Genomic DNA, 21,052 nt, shown 5'->3' on the forward strand with positions numbered 1-21,052 from the left:
ATTTGCGATCGCATCGGGCGGGATTCGAACCCGAGTTCTCTTGCATGATAGGCGAGTGTTCTACCACAGAACCACCGATACACGTTACGATTAAAAGAAAATTATAAGCTCAGCTTAATAGTTTTTAAAGTCAAAATTTTTTGCGTATGAAAATTTAAAGGTCAAATCTGGTTTTAGCGCAGTCAGTAGATAAGATGGTTAAAGGGTAGTTTTTTGTAATTTATTTCGTTTTTTCAGTCGTAAATTTTTATCTAAATTTTGTGTGTTTAGCGTATTAGATTTTTTAAGTATAATAGTTCATTTATGAAGAAAATATCGAGGTGTATACATCGTGCTCTTACACTTATGTTGGTCTGGTTTTTAACTGGGTCGTCATTACTTCGTAATTTATTTTAAACGTTTTCTCGACTGATAAAGATGTTTAATGCAGTTCATCAATTGGGTTTGTTTGTTTTTATTTATAAAGAGCCCTAACTATTACGTCTACGGTCATTTATTGATATACGAGCTGTCGTTTAGTCAAGTGGCTTTCTGTGCTTTGTGAATGGTAAGTTTTTCGTTTCTTGTTAATACATTTTTCATTGGTGTGGATATTTGGACATCTACGATTCCTAATGCAGTCATTGATTTCCGTTTTCTCTTCGGGCTAAGTAATCAGGCGACTTTCAATTTAATTTTTAAGTGAAACAAAGCAAGCGTGAAAGTTGTATTTAAAATAATATCGCTTGAGACCAGGATATTTTTTGCTTCACCCCAAATAGTGGCGTCGAAAGCTCATAAAATTGTGTATGATAAAATATAGTAAATACGAATAAATTAAGATAAATGAAAGTAATTTACGCTAATATCAAGTAAAGTTGGTTAATTGATACTAAATTGTACAAACTCAATTAAATTGAACAAACTCAATTAAATCGGGTAAAATCTACTAAATTGTTTGAATACATTTCGATAAATACAAATAAATTTGGATAAATGCGAATCATTTGGGTTAATCCAAAAAACATTTGGGTAAATGCGAAAAATTGTGGGTAAATTCGAAGAAAATTGGGTAAATGCGAATAATAATAATAATAATCACCACTTCAGACCTAAATGTGGGTTAATGCCAATAAATGTGGGTAAATGCGATTAAATTTGGGTAAATGCGTATATATTTTAATAGTTTATAACTTGGTTTTAGTGGCGGATAACTGGTTTTTAGTGGTCTACAATTTTTTTAGTAACATATATCTTAATTTTTTATTGTTTTTAGTGGCGTATAATTTGTTTTACTCAGATTTAAATAATTTAAAATATTAGTTTTTTTAAATTTTATTCACAAATTTTGTTTTCCCATGTAAGAAAAGCAATGTTTTTTTGATCAAACACATTTTCGGTTGCCATGGCAAACTATGAAACATATAATACAAACTGACAAATCAGTGATTTAAACCAATTTGTTTTAAATCAGTGATTGAAATCAATTTATTTTAAATCAGTGATTGAAAACAATTTTTTTAAATAAGTGATTGAAATCAATTTATTTTAAATCAGCGATTTAAATCAATTTATTTTAAATCAGTGATTGAAATCAATTTATTTTAAAGCAGTGATTGAAATCAATTTATTTTAAATCAGTGATTGAAATCAATTTATTTTAAAGCAGTGATTGAAATCAATTTATTTTAAAGCAGTGATGGAAATCAATTTATTTTAAAGCAGTGATGGAAATCAATTTATTTTAAATCAGTGATTGGAATCGATTTTTTTAAAATAAGTGATTGAAATCAATTTATTTTAAATCAGTGATTGAAAACAATTTTTTAAATAAGTGATTGAAATCATTTTATTTTAAATCAGTGATTGAAATCAATTTATTTTAAATCAGTGATTGAAATCAATTTATTTTAAATCAGTGATTGAAATCAATTTATTTTAAATCAGTGATTGAAATCAATTTATTTTAAATCAGTGATTGAAATAAATTTATTTTAAATCAGTGATTGAAATCAATTTATTTTAAATCAGTGATTGAAATAAATTTATTTTAAAGCAGTGATTGAAATCAATTTATTTTATTTTTTCAATTTACATATACAATACTGAAAATTAACAGTCACCAGCAAACCATTTAAATGTGATTTTCCGCCATTGTGTCCATATTCACCAAACTGGAAAAACTCTTTAGCGTTGGCACAGATTCGGATTTTTTCCTAATTAACAAATTTCAAATTATTCAATTGGAAAATTTAAAAATATATACCGTGGAGTAAAAGTAAGGAGTCGTTTTCTAGAAAAATACAACGGCTCACTGACAAGGAGACATCCCGAGTTGTTTATCCCCGTTTTTTTTCAAATGCGGTTGTTGAGTACCTTGAAAGCTCCTAAAGGGAAAAGTTTCAATGGTCATTCGTTTTGCCATGACAACAAAAAAATGGTTTTCATAACTCAAATTTAAACTTTATCTACGTAAAATAGCATTGCAAAATCACGGATTGTAAGGGATAGTTTAATTTTCAAAAAATTAAAAAATTAAAATTTTGGCAAAACAATTGGGTAAAATTTATAAAATTGGGTAAATTGATAAATATGGCTAAAATCAATAAAATTCGGTAAAACCGTTAGGGTTTAATACAAGTGATTTTCACATGCTATTTTACGTAGAGAAAGTTTAAATTTGAGTTGTGAAAAACATTTTTGGTTGCCATGGCAAAATGAATGGTCATTGAAATTTTTCCTTTTAGGAGCTTACTGAGCTTACCCCCCAGTTTGAACAAAATAGGGGAGAAACACCTCGGGATATCTCCTTGTTCGTGGCCACCGGGATAAAGGGGGTAGACAAAAAAGGGGTCGACACCGATCTCTGGTCTGGGTGTTGACGTCAGAGAAGAAACTTCCTTAGCTTAAACGCTGGTGACTTGTTGAAATAGATTTATACCACCACTCCTGACCTTTCCCTCTTGGTAAGAGCAACTTACGGTGGTGCCATTCCTTCCGCTTCCTCGATGCTTTGCGGAAGTGGTTCCCCTTTGGTTTCCGGAAGTAAAGAAACCAACGCCCCGCTTATAAGTGACAGAATGGCGAAGACAGTCATGGGGACAGACTCGAACGTGACTTCACCCAATTCCTTGGTGAATGGCGCCATGGCCGAACCCATTCTCCCGAAGAGACCACCCAGACCCGTGCCTACACTCCGGACAGCCGTCGGCAGGATCTCGGAGGTGTATGTCCTGGCCACGGTGACGGAACCAGCGGCGAAGAACTTTCCCAAAATGACGGAAATTATTCTCACGGTGGGGTTTCCTGGAAAATAATTTCGATATTACAAGCTCTACACATATTAGAACCGGGGGCCACCGACAGCGAGCCAGGGCCCCGGTAAATTAATAATTCCGGTCCCTAAGAAAGCAGTTACTAGTGGAAATAGCGATACTTTTCTGGGGATAAAAGAACACCTCGATTGTTCAAACTGCAAGGGCCCCCGGTACTCTGTACCGGTTTCCATCCTGGTTAGAACGCTCAATTGCAACCGTATAAAGGGAAAAAATCTAATTAAATAAAGTCAGAAGTAATATATCCGTTTAGAAAGTATCCAAAATTGTACTAGAATAGTTCCCTTTCCAAATTGAACTAGAATATTTTCCTTTCTAAATTGAACAAGAATATTTTCCTTTCAAAATTGTACTAGAATATTTCCCTTTCCAAATTGAACTAAAATATTTCCCTTTCCATATTGTACTAGAATATTTCCCTTTCCAAATTGTACTAGAATATTTGACTTTCCAAATTGTACTAGAATATTTGACTTTCCAAATTGTACTAGAATATTTCCCTTTCCAAATTGTACTAGAATATTTTCCTTTCAAAAATGAACTAGAATATTTGACTTTCCAAATTGTACTAGAATAATTCCCTTTCCAAATTGTACTAGAATATTTCCCTTTCCAAATTGTACTAGAATATTTCCCTTTCCAAATTGTACTAGAATATTTCCCTTTCCAAATTGTACTAGGATATTTACCTTTCCAAATTGTACTAGAATATTTACCTTTCCAAATTGTACTAGAATATTTCCCTTTCCAAATTGTACTGAATATTTCTCTTTCCAAATTGTACTAGAATATTTCCCTTTCCAAATTGTACTAGAATATTTCCCTTTCCAAATTGTACTAGAATATTTCCCTTTCCAAATTGTACTAGAATATTTTCCTTTCAAAATTGTACTAGAATATTTTCCTTTCCAAATTGTACTAGAATATTTCCCTTTCCAAATTGTACTAGAATATTTCCCTTTCCAAATTGTACTAGAATATTTTCCTTTCAAAATTGAACTAGAATATTTTCCTTTCCAAATTGTACTAGAATATTTCCCTTTCCAAATTGTACTAGAATATTTTCCTTTCCAAATTGTACTAGAATATTTCCCTTTCCAAATTGTACTAGAATATTTCCCTTTCCAAATTGTACTAGAATATTTCCCTTTCCAAATTGTACTAGAATATTTCCCTTTCCAAATTGTACTAGAATATTTCCCTTTCCAAATTGTACTAGAATATTTTCCTTTCAAAATTGTACTAGAATATTTTCCTTTCCAAATTGTACTAGAATATTTCCCTTTCCAAATTGTACTAGAATATTTCCCTTTCCAAATTGTACTAGAATATTTCCCTTTCCAAATTGTACTAGAATATTTCCCTTTCCAAATTGTACTAGAATATTTTCCTTTCAAAATTGAACTAGAATATTTTCCTTTCCAAATTGTACTAGAATATTTCCCTTTCCAAATTGTACTAGAATATTTTCCTTTCCAAATTGTACTAGAATATTTCCCTTTCCAAATTGTACTAGAATATTTCCCTTTCCAAATTGTACTAGAATATTTCCCTTTCCAAATTGTACTAGAATATTTCCCTTTCCAAATTGTACTAGAATATTTCCCTTTCCAAATTGTACTAGAATATTTCCCTTTCCAAATTGTACTAGAATATTTCCCTTTCCAAATTGTACTAGAATATTTCCCTTTCCAAATTGTACTAGAATATTTCCCTTTCCAAATGGTACTAGAATATTTCCCTTTCCAAATTGTACTAGAATATTTTCCATTCCAAATTGTACTAGAATATTTTCCTTTCCAAATTGTACTAGAATATTTCCCTTTCCAAATGGTACTAGAATATTTCCCTTTCCAAATGGTACTAGAATATTTCCCTTTCCAAATTGTACTAGAATATTTCCCTTTCCAAATTGTACTAGAATATTTCCCTTTCCAAATTGTACTATAATATTTCCCTTTCAAAATTGTACTATAATATTTCCCTTTCAAAATTGTACTAGAATATTTCCCTTTCCAAATTGAACTAGAATATTTCCCTTTCCAAATTGAACTAGAATATTTTCCTTTCAAAATTGAACTAGAATATTTTCCTTTCAAAATTGTATTAGAGTATTTCCCTTTCCAAATTGTACTAGAATATTTCCCTTTCCAAATTGTACTAGAATATTTCCCTTTCCAAATTGTACTAGAATATTTCCCTTTCCAAATTGTACTAGAATATTTCCCTTTCCAAATTGTACTAGAATATTTCCCTTTCCAAATTGTACTAGAATATTTCCCTTTCCAAATTGTACTAGAATATTTATAAAGTGGCAAAAGGGTATAATTAAATAGCCACTTACCATTGGCTAAAGGATATATCAAGCAGCTGATGCCCAAAGAGATCATGAACCAGAACATGGTTCCTTTGCGTCCGATGTAATGCATCCCAAACATGCAGACGATGATGGCTATGTACACAAAGACGGTGGACAGGAAATAGTTTAAAAAGAGATTCTTCCCGAAGAGATGGATGTTTAAGGATATCCCGTAATGAGCTCCAGATCTTACGAACCTATTTTAAACATTATGATTTTAGTCCGCGAAGACACTATTGATAGACCCACAATAGATTGCATCAAGGACAGCTATTATCCTATAAAAACATGTCTTCTCCACGAAGCATTCATCAACAAGAGGTCTAGCTTAAAGGGAGTATAAGCTCTAGTACTTCTGTCGCCCCCGGAGGTTTCCAATATTCACCGCTCCCCCCTTTGGCTTTTAACATTTTTAGCGCTGCTTAGTGGTTTGTTGCGGAAGAAATCTTAAAACTTTTATTGTCCGGGTACCAGGTTAAAAAGGAGTATTATGTTTCACTGTACAACTAAATATACAAGATTTCACTGACAAGGAGAGTACCCGAGGTGTTTATTTCATATTTGGTTTAAAGTCGGGCTTAATGTAGACCTAAATGAGGTTTGAAATTTCTCAAAAGGAGACCAATTCAATTTGCCATGGAAACCGAAAATGTTTTTGACCACCTAAAACCAAATAATATTTTTTCCTCATTTTACCCGTAAATTGTTACAATTTTACCTCAAAAATGTGCCAATTTATCCAAAATTGATGAAATTTACGTAAATGTGGTTCAAATTACACATTTCGTGATTTTTCAACCGAGAAAATCCCATGCTTTTTTAAATGGAGATTTTTTTGTCTTAAGTGGTCAAAAACATTTTCGGTTGCAACGTCTCCGTTTGGGAAATTTCATATCTCATATAGGTCTACATTACGCCCGACTTTGAACAAAATCGGCAAGAAACACCTCGGATACAATTCTCCTTGTAAGTGTGAATTGGAGGTTTGAAATTGAATAACTGCCACACAATTACTACCAAGAAATGTCCAAACACCTCGTACCCCCTTTAAGATAAAATGTTGCAAATGCGGAAATATGCCATTTTGAATGCACTAGAACAAACTGGGAACCAACTCTAAAGCTCGTGCCGACTAGGAGCAACAAACACAGCACCCCACACGCATTTTCTTGTGTACAGTTTTCATTGGTTGGACGCTTTAGTGTCTGCTGCCGTTGGAAAGGGGAAATTCAGAAATTAATAATAATAATAATAATAATAATAATAATCAGCTAGGCTAATACCCAAGGCACCACCCTAGGCCTAAGTCATCAGCGTAAAGGTTCGTCCAATGAAATTTGTACACACCACTGCGTTGGAGTGTTTAAAGGCTAGCTGCGTTCTCCTTGTGTTTGTTGCTCCTAGGTGCCGGAAAATCTACCCAAATCAGTTTGTGCCAGTTTTCTCGGGAAATTTTAAGTAAGAATCTTTATGTTGAATAGACAACAAGCTTAGTACCGGACAGTGGTCCTGAAGTAATGCAATCAATTATGTTCTGCTCATGTCCATACCAATAAAGAAGTAGTACTATGGTCCATCTTCTAATGCGTGGAGTCCTGAAGAGGTCCAAGGCAGTGTACCTTTTCTTGGCTCCTGGTTTGTGGTTCTATAAATAACCGAACGAACTATAACATACTGACCCTAATAGAGACAAATTAAATCAATTACCCTAAAGATGTCGTCTAGTATCATCATTCGGGCTTTCATGTTCTTCTCGTTTATTCCATTCCTAATGTTGATGGCTTCAGCCGAGGCGCGGGCAGCTACTGTCTTGTCCTTGACGATCAGCCAAGCGGGAGATTCAACTAGGAACCTTCAGAAGTATATTCATTCGTTAATAAAAGTAATTAATGCTACCAGAAGTCTATAAAAATCTCTTAAGAGAGAAAGTATTCATCTCATTAGATTTGAATTTACATTGCATGTTTCGGAAGAAAAAATAGTGCTAGAGAAGGTTGAATTACCGTATACAGGGTGTTTCAAATGTTATTAAAAAATTTTTAAGGGGTGAGTTGAGAAGTAAGCCTGTTTTTTTCCCATTTTCCTACGATGAGTTAAAAGAGCGCCAGAGAGCTTTAAAGTGTGGTCTACTACCCCCTGGAAGTAGGCTGCAACAAGCGCAAAACCAAGCAGCAGGACTTTAAATACTGTTTAAGTTTACTTTTTTAAGCTGGTTACCTCGATTTGTTTACAAAGTACTTTTTTACCTATCACACGAACCCAAACCTTAATGTTTGCTTTTCCCTGCTGCTTGATTTTGCATAGCCTTTTGAAACACCCTGTATACTAACTTTCTTAAGATTATCACATTGGGAAAATATGTTTTATCAGGAATCCATACCTCTACTGGGAATGCTTAAGCTGGCGTATCGCGTATGTTAAGATTACTCTGACGGCTTTGGTCCCGCCTACGAGAGAAAAAATCCCGTCTGCGCGCGCTCCCCTCTCACGTTGTTGTTTGTTAAGTTCACATAGTGACGTCCCAAAAACCGTCAGCCACATCGAGACGAAAATCTGCCGCGATAAGCATTCCTGTTATGAGTGATTATGTTAGATATGGTTTAACCAGAAGTAAATGAACCGGAGTTATCATCGAAATAGCGCTAAGAATCGGAGGGCGTTTTCCTTGTGAAAATGATGAGAAAATCGAGTCAAATAAAATTAAGTTAATTTCCATCCCCGTCTTTTGAAGTGATAAATTGCGCTCGGGAATTGTGGGTATAGCTATTTCTATGTATAAAAAATGGTTTCATAAAAACCAAAACCTTTTTTTTCGGCCTAGGAGCGCGCAAAATTTCAAATTCGAGGTCAAAATGTAACTTCATAAGGAAAACGCCTCCAGCATGGGAAGTTCATTTACTTCTGGTTGAACAAATACACTCGGTAAATTTTGAGGTAAAAATCCGCTGTTTGGTCGGAAAATAACGTCCATTGAAAACTGCCGCGAAGAGATGTATATTATATACTTCTAATATTACTAAAGGGGATAATGCAATCGCAATTACCAGACCAAGACGAAAAAGGTAATTGACAGAGCCATGATAATCAGATGAATGTATAACCAATCCCGGAACAACCAGGCGAACCCTGTGACCCCCATTTGACCCGTGATGAAGGCGAAGGACAAGCAGGTACTTATCCTGGATCGGAATCGTTGACCAACTATTTCCATCACTGGAAAAATGTAAATTGACATTGGAAATTTCGTTTCAACAGTGATTATTTTATAAATGATATATTACGCAAGACGTTCGTCAAACTTTCAAGACCCAGAACGGCGAGGCCACTTAGGAACTGACCAATAGCGAAGATGTAGTAATTAGGAGAGTAAATAATGAGAATGGTACCGATCAAGTGAGGAAACGACAAAGCGGTTACCGCGAATCGTCTTCCCAATCTTAAAGAATGAGATCGTTAGTTTGACGAGATAAAGATTTATGGTCATCATGTTCTCTTACCTATCGGCCAGTATTCCGAGACTAATATTTCCAAGAGATCCACCAATCATGTACAACGTTGAGGCGAATGAGATCAACCAAGACCTATCGCACACCAAGTTAAGCTGTGCGGGAGAAAAACACTCAGCATGAAATCCTCAAAGTGTCGCAAAAACACATCGACGCAAAAAAAATTTGTTAGGCCTAATACAATATTAGTGCGTTAATGATCATCGACGCGGTATTTTTGCCCGACTAAAAACCCGCCTCCAAACCAAACCCAGAAGTATTTCCAATTCAAATTTACTTTACCTTCTCCGTGATGGTATACTCGAAGACATGGCGACTATAACTCCACGACTGACAAGACACGTCATCTACACTTTCGCAATGGAATTTGTTATTTCTTCCCGACCTCAGTGTATCAGTTTCATTCGGGGAGATCTGGTACATCTGGGCGCTGGAGTAGGGCTCTTGGCACCAGAAATCAACGGGAGGGGCCAAGAAGGTCACCTGAATCCCTTGCCACCCGCTGAGAAAGAAAGCGATCAGCGAAACGCCGAAGACGAACCTCTGATAAAAATCGAACTCCCCAATGACGTCGTTGAGACGAGTCGCCTCCGATTTGTCCTCCGTGTCCTCTGTCATGGTCGGTTCTGCGTTTCTTTAGGCCGGTGTAAGAAAATTGGTCGGATCGAAACTGGAAGATATTATTTTGGAGTTGGTCCATTTGATCGAAAAATATGTGATCGACAGTCGATCATTATGCGTTGCAATTGATCGAAATTCCATTTGATCGAATCCCATTTGTCATTTGTTTCATAAGATCGAACCTTCAAATGATCGAATACTATTTGATCGAATTCAAAAGTATTTATAGTACCAGTTGGTATGTTTTTATTTTACCGAATGTGCAGAAGGAATAATGATGGAATAATTCATTGCTTAAGTGCAGAAGGAATAATGATGGAATAATTCATTGTTTTAACTGTATTAACCCACAAAGATGAAGAGATTTTTACTTTATACACTATATGATGGAATTTTTTATGACATCGACGATAACGGCCCGTTGTTTTTGATATATATAAATAGGGTCAGGTTAGGTTAGGTTAGGTTGATGTACGCGCGCCGTAGGCGCGTATGCACCGTTGCCTTTTCGATTTACTCCCAAAAACTAGTAGTTTTACCCTACAGTAGCTTCCGATCAAATTTCGTTCGATCAAATGCAATTCGATCAAATTTAAATTCGATCAAATGGGACCCGTTCGATCATTTGGGAATCGATCAAATAGACTCAAACCATTATTTTTAGTCACCGCGAGTCCATGACCTTAAAAAAAGGGCAAAGTTATCTTGAAGACTTACCAGTTTGAAACCGTGCATAAGACGTCCTGTTTGGGTAATCCAGGATAAACCGTAACTGCAACTGTGACTTTTGGTTAAACGCGAAACAGTGTTTGCGAAATAAAGAAAGTTTCCCGCTTCGTGTTGGAGTTTTTATAGGCACGATCCTGCTAACTCATTATTATGGACAGTTACTAGAATTCGCTGAATATATGCGTTTTTTTACCGTTAAAAGCATTGTCAAGCCTAGTTCCCACTTTGCGAAAAAAACTATTTTCGCGCTGAAAATACAATTCGCGATTTGTTTAAAATTCGCCGCTGAAGTCGCGTCTCCGCGGTATCTAGCGAATGTTCTATTGTTTGACGTCCACACCTTGGCGATAAAAAGCTTCAGCCAATCACAAAACGCGTTCCCTCGATCTCTTCCGCTCCCGTCCGTCACTTGATGACTTAGGCCTAAGGTGGTGCCTTGGGTATTAGCCTAGCTGATTATTATGATTATTATTATTAAGCCTAGGTCTTTAGAAAAGCGGCTCAGCCAACTTGACCAAGATACTGAAGTAAAGGTAATTTAAAATATTTCTGAAACCCAAAAACGTCTATCTTTTGGGGACATATACTTATTGTATATTGCATAAACCAATAAGACATGAAGTACAATTAAATTAATTTTATTGAAATTATCAACCGGAACATCCATTTGGTTCATTTTGAACTGATGTTTTACGTTAGGCCTAAAACATTACTAAAAAGCCGCACGAGTTGTTTTCAGTGTTTTTAAATTTTCGCGCTAAAGTGAGAACCGCTTCCCCAGCGACCGATAAAACACGTCTTTTTTCGTTGCGCGAAAATTTTATTCGTCTCGAAAATTCGCCAAGTGGGAACTAGCCTTCAATGGGAATCGTTTAACAGACCTGCCGTTTACACCTTGTCATGGCCGAAGTTTTCCATTGAGAAAAGATGTGAAGTCTTACGATTTTTAATTTGCTGAAATCTCCAAAATTTCGAGCAATGCCAGCTATATAATAATTACCGTTGTCATTTTAGTTGCGATAAGCCTAAACTCTGGCGTGACTGAATCCACTTTTCATTGTCTTTTTCAAAAAAATATTTTCGCGTAATGCTGTTATAATCACTTATATCGTTTTTGAAGATTCAATTATGAGAGAAGTACAACGTTAAGATTACGTATAATATAATTTTTTGTTTCTCATATGAGGTTGGTTTACAAGGACGAAATTAGAGGTCGGGGATGGTTAACTTTTATTCAATAGATAAAGCTCTCAAAATTATTCGTAAAACGTTTTGATCAAGTAATTAACTCTGGCCTATCGGCCAGAGTTATTTATGGGCCAAACATGCTTTCCTATGGGAATCGACAGTACACTGGAAGGCAGGAAAAAATATAACTTTTTGTTAACTTTTTGAAAAAAGACAATTATTTTCAAGGTTTTCCATGCCCAAGATTCAGCATTAGGGAGGCTAGCGGCATTATTCTTATTGTCAACAATAATTGATTAACACTTTAAAATTGAAATATTTTACAAGGTTTACTCGGCAGTAAATAAGAGTATACCGATGGCTTTCCTTCATAGACTCATTTCTGACATAAGTCTGCTTTCATTGGCTGGGAAGTTCCTGAGCTAGCAACCCTGTTACAAATTTACAAAATTCCAAAATAAAATGGCGGACCGCGATGTCGCCTTAAACTAGTGTTAAAACTTTTCGGTTTTTAAAAACGTATTATTTATAAATCAATTTGGTTGAGATGTATTTATTTAATTGAAAATTATTATTACTAAACAATTGTATTAACTTTAATTATTTAAAATGTTATTTAATATTTAGTTGGTACCTAGAAAGGTACAGATATTTCTTTAGATTTTAAGAGATATTTTTTGCAATGGACGCTTCAATAAAAGATACTCGGTTTTTACTCCCCTCTCCAAATTCATCTGGGAAGGAACTATTTCCGGTCGGTCGGTTAAATGGTTAGAATGGCTAGCCAAAAAGTCCTATTTAAGCCAATTGGAGACGCGTTTTTGCTCTCATGAGAATTTTGCGTCTGATAAGAAATGCGTCTGCTCACGTGTATAAGGAACATACTAATGTTAATTTTCGATAATATATTTTACGGTAAAATATATATTGTTACTAAAACTAAGTATAAGAAGATAATATTATTATTATTCATGCTCTTATGGTATAAATAATTAAAATTATACGGAATATTTTTATATTACCGGGAAATTTTAAGGATTCTCATGGAGGCAGAGTTAATTCATTTCGTATAAAATTATCTTTCGGAAAAAGATGAAAACTAATTCCTTTAGAACTAAACGTATTACTTTTGCAGTACGGTATGCAATAAGTGTTTCCTTTTAACCAGGTAACCTTTTTTGGCATGTTAAGGCTTAGGAAAAAACTGATGTTATGTTCGAGAAAAGTTTCCAGCTTTCTAATATTTCAACATGTTGTCAGAATTTATAGCCCGGTGTACCGGTAAAGAGAACCACACCACCGGAGGCCTATCATCAGAATGCCCTACGCCAGCGTCCACAAGCCCGGACAGGTGACAAAACCAGCATGGGTAGCAGAACCCCACTACTGATGGTCGCACCCTCGACGCAAGCCGCTCAACCCAGCAGAAGGCGCAACAATGGGACGACCAGCCCGCCACTTCGCACACAGCAGTGGGATTTAGAATGGGTGCTATAGCAACTCCAGCCGACACCCTACCTATGAAGGTAAGGAGCCAAACCCTTTGGAGAGAGCTCCTAAAGGGGAACGACGAGCACACAGCAGCCCAAGTAACAAGCACTATATAAATAGTAACTTATGAGTCCTGGCTGTCGGAAATATTACTTCTTGGCAATTTCTGGGAAGATGTTTTATTTAAGTGCCTATTACTTTCAAAAGCCAATATATTTTATTACATTTCATCAATTTTCCTCTCCTTTTCACAAATTGATATTCATATTTATCAGATGGAAATGTATATATTTTAAAACCCTTTCCTTAAATTTGAGCCTTGAAACTGTAACAGGAAACTGATAAAATATTAAATTACAAAGGATTATGTCACCTGTAAGTTGACCATTTAATTTGTGGCAACTCACCAAAGAAAATACACAATTAAATCAGTATAAATGTTTTGTAATCTACCTAATCAATAATATTATCAACTACATAGCCCCTAATTTGATGATTAATTTAGTATTGAGATGTGAGAGAGACTGCACTGTAACTATATAAGGGGAGTGTTATGTTTTCCAGTAATATCCAGAAAAAGATAAGAACTGATCAGGATTTTTATTCTAATAATAATAAAAATAATAATCAGCTAATCTAATACCCAAGTCACAAACCCCAGACTAGCATCTTGTTAGTCATGATTCAAACTCTAATTTAATGTGAAAATATTATAAATATAATATATATAGTTTTCAGTATAATAGTAAACTGGAGTTAATTTATTGGGTAGCATAGTACAACAAGTTTTAAGCAATATCAAGCCCAGTAGCGGCGCCAGCAATTGGCCTGGGTAGGCCTGGGCCTACTTGAAATTTTGGTAGGGGCCTCCAAAAGTCGTCTTAAGAGGCCTCCAAAATTTAATATATGGGCCTCCAAATTATTTAATATAAAAATATTCTGTAATTTGTTTGCGAAATAACTTATTTGGGTATTAGCCTAGCTGATTATTATTATTATTATTAATTTTCCAATATTCAATGCGAGTGATTGGCTTAACGACACTGCTGTTTTTATTCCTTTTAAAGGTACCAGTAACTTTTCTTTGACAGTAGTTTATTTTTTAGTTTTAATTTTTCGCGAGCGCTACTATATAGAAATTGTATCTTTAATTTTATCCTTACAAATTAATGGTTCTTAAACTTACTTAACTTATTGTACCTACGTACATTCATTTTCGTAAAGTTGTAACTTCTGATGTAAGGGATGTACATGCGAAGTACTGAAGGAATGAATGTAAATTGATAGACTGGAATTCAGTGGTAGAAATAAGTAAATAACCACTCATTTGTTAAGTGTTATCGGTACACAAAAAAAGGATCAACACACACACTCAGATTTTAGTAATGTTTAAATTCATAATTAACTCTAATTTTTCGTCGCGTACCCATTTTACCCAAAAATTGCACAACTTGCTTAAATAAATTAAATAATCCACGTGGACGGATTTGAAAAAATTGTGGTGGGTGGGGGGGGGGCTCCATAATTTTGGGGGGGCCTCCAAATGGTTGGCCTAACTCCCCAAAAATCCTGGCGCCGCTACTGATCAAGCCCTAAAAATAACAAGAAAAACAAGTGCCACTTCATTTTAAAATCTTATAAAATGCAAACTAACAGACAATTTATAAATTAAATGAAAGTAAAACTCGCTTACATAGTAATTAAATACAAATAAAAATGCATGATAATTACTTTACAATAACTATGTCCTTATTTATTTATTCAAACTAGTGACGACACCGTAGCAGACGACTGTTTTGAAACAAAGGGCCAGATATAAGGTTATTAAAGTAAAAATTTGCTTCCTATGATTATGAAGGTTTCGTTATTTGGAATACGTGTATTTTGCTGTGTCTCTTTTCGCTATTTTCATATGGAAAAAGCTCAAACTTTTTAAAAGTGAGTGATTTCCAATATAGTCATAATTTCATGTTACCATAAGGTCTACATACCCAACTAGTTTCAACAAAATCGGTGGTTATCACCTCGGGTAGTCTCCTCGTAAGTTTAAGAATTAAATGGTAAAATTTACTTTTCAGAGTGGTTATTGTTAATAACATTGTATTCAAATTATTAGTGAAAATACTCCACCAAAATCAAAAAGACAAAAACCAGAGACAAATATTTGCAAAGCGCCAAGCGACAAATTACTGCCGCCATTTATATTTTTCAGCTACTCTCAGATGGCGCAGCCGTAGCTTAAAAAAATGTTACGGGTTCCGTTTCAGCCCCCTTTTCAACCCCCTATCACATAGGTCCTCGTTTCTCGAGAGAAACGGTAGCGTCGTACGCGAGGTAATACGAGAGTCATGTCCTGGATGACTATCTTTTATTGGCCCATGATCTAAAATAGCAGAGAAAATATGAACATCTAAAAAAGCAGAGAAAATATGAATATCTAAAATAGCAAAGAAAATATGAACATCTAAAAATAGCAGATAAAATATTATCATCTAAAATAGCAGAGAAAATATGAACCTCTAATATAGCAGAGAAAATATGAACATCTAAAAATAGCAGAGATAATATGAATATATTAAATGATCAACTTTTTATTTTAAAATTCATTAGAAAATAGCTATTAGAATATTATTAAGTTGTTTTAATTATTATCTTTCAGGCGATTTCCAATTTCATGCTTTTATATTAAAGAAATGTAATAATGTTTTCGCGTTCTAAGATCGCGTTTTCCGTTCGTGTTTAAGTTTTCCTAAATTAAAATGTATTTAAATTTGTAGAGTACTTAAAAAGGAAACGTTAGTCACGATCTTCAAATTATATGTAGAAATTTTACTGATAAAATTGTCCTTGAAAATTCGCGTGTAAGTTTAAACTAGTAAACACTGTAAAATATTTTCAAATGAGACTTAATCTATTTTTTTAAAGAAATACTTTTTGCAACCTTAGTCACGATCTCTGTAAATAAATAAAATAAGTAATGGGAAAATAAATATACTTTATTCCCGATAATTTCCACTAGGTCATGATTTAAATTTATTTATTTTGGTTCTGAGGTTCGTGGGTTTAGTTTATCCACGTGGCTAATATTTAATAATATCGGACACCGTGGCACTACAGGTGGCGCTGCTTTAAAATAACCAAGCGGGCCATCTAGTTTCGGGTCGAGAAGTTTTTTGTTCCTAGTTTTTTTAAGTTTAATTCCGACTCCCTTCCTCAGATTTCGATAATTAATAGTTCTACTTTGGTTTATTTATAAGATAATTCCGTTTGAAATGAAGAAATGTTTCGAATTAACCTAAAAGTTTATTTCGAATACCTAGGTAACGCAGGATGGAATAGGGAAACCATAACTGAATTCACACTTTGCTTTGATACCGATTCAAATTGATTAAAAACGTTTCGAAGGAGTTGTGTGAACCCGTCTAAATTGTTTTAAACCGATTCAAACCCGGTTTTCTACCGCTTGTAGCTAATGTCTAATATCACCGGTAAGTCCGGAACCGAAATGCTGCCAACAAAAATTTAACGCGGAAATTCAAACTACGTACGCGAAATTGCGCAATAATAAATATAAAATTTAACTCGGAAATTCAAACTACGTACGCGAAATTGCGCAATAATAATTATAAAATGTAACGCGGAAATTCAAATTATGTACGCGAAATTCCGCAATAATAATTATAGAGTTTAACACGGAAATTCAAACTACCTACGCGAAATCGCGAGGGGTTGGACATTTACCAAAATCTACTTTGTCTAAAATCGCAAAATCTTTTAGCTCTCTCTATGATAAATTAACATTGCCATCCTAAAATCACTTCAAAAAGTAATGATAAAACCGCCCAAATTTCTACGAAATCCAGAAATCCCATACAAAATAATAGCAAGTGTCCGACCCCTCGCGAAATTTCGCAATAATAATTAAAAAAATTACGTGGAAATACAAACTATATGTACGCAAAATTGCGCAACCATAATTTAACATTTAACAGCGAAATTGCGCAATAATAATGAAAATGTATGGGGAACAGAAGGAAACCTTTAAAACCAACACCAGGTAAGATTCGAATCTCAACGAAAATTAGGGGGAGGATCTTTAAACTAATCACTACCTTAAGCGCTACTTATAACGTCATCGAAACTTAAATAAATACTACATACGCCAAATTGCGCAATAAAAATTAAGAATGTGTAGGGAACAAGAGGAAAGCCGTAATTTCAATATGACGTAAGAATTAGGGGGAGGAGTTTCAATCTAGTGACTATTCGAAAAGGCTTGGTTCCCTCCATTCGAAACTGGCCCCGAGGGCTCTCTCAACTGAAGGAAAGGTCGTGGTAGCTCGTGAGAACACGCGCTACCATAACATAGCGACGAACATCTTCGGGAGCGTGACGGACCCCCAAATGGCCAGAAAGGGTTTATCCGAAACATGTTTGCAGGCATTCCGCCATGCACGCGCCTTCGAATGTTAGTAAACTCCAGTTTTAAAATTGCAACACGTTACGTCAATTCGCGTCTGATATTATATAAAGGGTTGGGAACGACGCGTTTTAGTATTAAGGACATTTCATCCGATAATAGATATCCGTTCTCTGCTCCAAGATGAATAAAAGTATTTTGGTAAGTTGAAATTATTTGTTTCGATAACTTTGGTCAGCGGTTAAGATATTCACTCGTTCAGGTTGCTACAAGAAATTTGTTGACGTTAATACTAACGTCGACCAATGATTCTTAAACAAACATTTAACAATTAATATTAATACCGAACCTCGAGCAATATTTATTAAAACGATATTAAAATTTAATTAATTTCTGGGGTTACGTTTACGTATTAAAATAAAATAAATTTGCATTAGAACGATTTACAAATCGAAAGTTACGTAAATGTTTAAAATTAAAGTTAATAAAAACCGTGCTTTTCTGTCGGAACCAAAGTGTCTATGGCATTTGACATTTTCAACGCTGCTCAGTGGTATGTGGCGATGGTATTTCCCTCCAATTATTTGTCTATTCCGTAAATAACGCGTTGCGGGTTATATTCCATATAAAGGAACAAACCCCTGATTATTGTAGCGATTTGATTCGGAAGAAGTTGAAAATAATTAGCCAACCCAATTAGATTTCAGTGTCACAGCTCAGTCTGCAAACCTACAAGCTCTATTTGGGAGTTAAATAGGTTTTCCTGGAGAAGCATTTAGCCCTTATTTTCATCCCCTTATGGTTGGTTGTCTTTCATAATTGTTCAAGATGTTGGCAGCAACTAGATCAATTTATTGAAATCGATGGCACTAAAAGTTTGGAGTAGGAATTATGAGGGGAATTTCCAATCCCATTTCACCCCGAGACTAATCTGCACTCCGGTAAATTTTACGTCAGGAGGTTTCCCCCAAGCATAAGCAATACATGATTTAGCAGAATTTTCTTCGAACAAAGCATCGTTTACTAAGCTAGGAGGAAAGCACCTCGAGATAGGTTCGAACTTTGCATAATGTGGCAGGAATAGAAGCGCATACAGACTTTTCTTCCAACGACACTGTGTCCCTTTAAGAACGAGTCGTTGAATATATACGAATTAATATACACTCTGTGTAATGACGATAAACATTTCCATCTTTCAGATATTGGCGTTAGTGATGCTGGCCGTTGTGGCTCTTAGCTCTGGTCAACGGGGCGGCGGAGGAGGAGGATATTATGGAGGTGGTGGTCGCAGGGGCGGTGGCTCTTATGGCGGCGGTGGCGGCGGACAAAGAGGAGGTAAACAAATAATAAGCCCTTTTAACTGACACTTATTATCTATATTTCATTACTTATGTGTTAATCTACTATTTACCAAACTAATAGATTAAAAAGTAAATAAAAAATAATCTATTAAGCTATAATGAACCAATATAGTAAAATTTATAATTATTCAATATATTAAATGTTAATAACTAATTATATTAAATGTTAATAACTAATTATATTAAATGTTAATAACTAGTTCTATTAAATGTTAATAACTTAATATATTAAATGTTAATAACTTAATATATTTAATGTTAATTACTTAATATATTAAATGTTAAGTACTTAATATATTAAATGTTAAGTATTTAATGTATTAAATGTTAAGTATTTAATTTAATAAATGTTAATTACTTAATATATTACACGTTAATTTCTTAATATATTAAGTGACAATTACTTAATATATTAAGTGTCAAATACTTAATATATTAAATTTTAATTAATTAATATATTACATGTTAATTACTTAATACATTAAATGTTAATACATAGTTTGCATCCCTACGTCATCAATGACGCAGCTCCATGTATAGGTATATGCACTAAGAATAATTATGTAATTTGAGCAAGAATGAACCGTACAATGCCGCCATTTTGCTGGTGTAGATTTCTTAGTAAAATACGTGGGTGAACAGTTTCAGTCGTCGGTTTACGGATTTTAATTATTTGCAAATGATTAAGAATTTAGTTACACGTTAAAAATGGTTTACGACCTTTTTCATATTTGTTCGAGTAGTTCAATTAGAAATGGAGACCGAAAATTGTCATTTTATTCGATACCGAAGGTAATTGTCAAAGGCCTAAATTGATAAACTTTGCCAACTTCTTTTCGTAGATATTCGTCATTTGATAATTTATTTAAATAACCCGAGTTTCACATCTTAACTTGGTTTGTTTAGGGCCTTTCACGATATTAATTTAAAAATTTGAAATCATAAATTTAATTTTCGTAAGTTTTGTCGCTACCTATTTAGTAGTTACGCGCGAAATTGTCCGAATTTTATACTCCCCCTCCCGGTTTCCACGGAGACCATAGGCCCCTCCCTTAGGTGCAAACTATGTATTACTTAATATAATAATTTCTAAATAATTAATATAATAATTTCTAACGAATTAATATAATAATTTCAATCTAATTAAGATAATAATTTCTAACTAATTAAGATAATAATTTCTAACTAATTAATATAGGAATTTCTAACTAATTAATAAATATATAATCAGCTAGGCTAATACCCAAGGCACCACCTTAGGCCTAAGTCATAATTAATTGATTTACTAACGAATAATTAATAAATTAACTAACCTATAATTAATTGATTTACTCACCTATAATTAATTGATTTACTAACATATAATTAATTAATTTATTAACCTATAATTTATTAATATATTAATCTTTAATTAATAAAGTTATTAATTTACTAACATATATTTAATAAGTTTTTTAACCTATAATTAATTAATATATTAATATATTAATATATAATAAATAAAAGTATTAATTTAATACGAATGAATTTATGAACCTATAATGAATGAATTACAGGCGGATATCACGGAGGCGGAGGCGGATACCACGGAGGCGCAGGTGGAGGCGGATACCAGAAGCCCGGATACCACGGAGGCGGAGGTGGATACCATAGAGGTTAAACCTCCCTAATCAGCGAGGTCAAAAACAAGTGGATCGAAAATTAGTAGACCATGAAGCAAGCAAGATTCCATTCCGTCCGTGTGAGACGGTTCGAAAGTGAAGGATGAAACCACTTTTCTAAAATGCCATCAACATTCCGTCTTCATTTGGTTTATTTGTAAAAATTCATTTTAAATAAAAATATTTTTAATATAAGAAACTGCGCAATTTTTCGCCAATATAACCCTTACCAAAATTATGGTTCGAAAATAAAATCTTAAAAAAGACCTATTTTAATTCTAAGTATGTGAGGGTTTCAAGTAAGTTTAGCTTAACCAAATATAGCCAGCCAATCCCGTACGACCATTTTGTAACCAAGCTTCAAGATTCAAGTCGCAATCCATTACCTGTTTAATATTAATC

The 21,052-nt window shown here is 34.1% G+C and overlaps 1 protein-coding gene and 1 long non-coding RNA gene across 2 annotated transcripts; one reads left to right on the forward strand and one right to left on the reverse strand.

Annotated features, from left to right (window-relative positions):
* Nucleotides 1–2,041: 2,041 nt before the first annotated feature.
* Nucleotides 2,042–10,614, reverse strand: LOC149951481 (organic cation transporter protein-like). The gene is made up of 10 exons (XM_090170038.1): nt 10,518–10,614; nt 9,462–9,849; nt 9,171–9,274; nt 8,955–9,109; nt 8,718–8,886; nt 7,381–7,525; nt 7,224–7,318; nt 5,659–5,870; nt 2,961–3,285; nt 2,042–2,195 (listed from the first exon to the last, which is right to left on the reverse strand). Exons 2-10 carry the CDS (start codon nt 9,795–9,797, stop codon nt 2,114–2,116), a joined length of 1,623 nt encoding a protein of 540 aa, XP_090026164.1. The 5' UTR covers nt 9,798–9,849; nt 10,518–10,614; the 3' UTR covers nt 2,042–2,113.
* Nucleotides 10,615–17,652: 7,038 nt separating this feature from the next.
* LOC149951482 (uncharacterized) lies at nt 17,653–20,784 on the forward strand. The gene is made up of 3 exons (XR_016480046.1): nt 17,653–17,829; nt 18,828–18,963; nt 20,546–20,784. It is a non-coding gene; the product is annotated as an uncharacterized LOC149951482 (long non-coding RNA).
* The last annotated feature ends 268 nt before the right edge of the window (nt 20,785–21,052 follow it).

The sequence above is a fragment of the Leiobunum rupestre genome, chromosome 3 (assembly GCF_980474605.1).
Source record: "Leiobunum rupestre chromosome 3, qqLeiRupe1.1.hap1, whole genome shotgun sequence".
Taxonomy (NCBI): domain Eukaryota; kingdom Metazoa; phylum Arthropoda; class Arachnida; order Opiliones; family Sclerosomatidae; genus Leiobunum; species Leiobunum rupestre.

Bases quoted from the DNA above. Each gene is read 5' to 3' on its own strand.
- LOC149951481 (XM_090170038.1), bottom strand. From the start codon at position 9,797: ATGACAGAGGACACGGAGGACAAATCGGAGGCGACTCGTCTCAACGAC. The intron at 5,871-7,223 runs GTATGGACATGA...TGTTTAAAATAG, and splicing joins ATAGTACTACTTCTTTATTG to GTTCGTAAGATCTGGAGCTC. The intron at 2,196-2,960 runs GTAAGTTGCTCT...TTTGTTAATTAG, and splicing joins GCGGAAGGAATGGCACCACC to GAAAAAATCCGAATCTGTGC.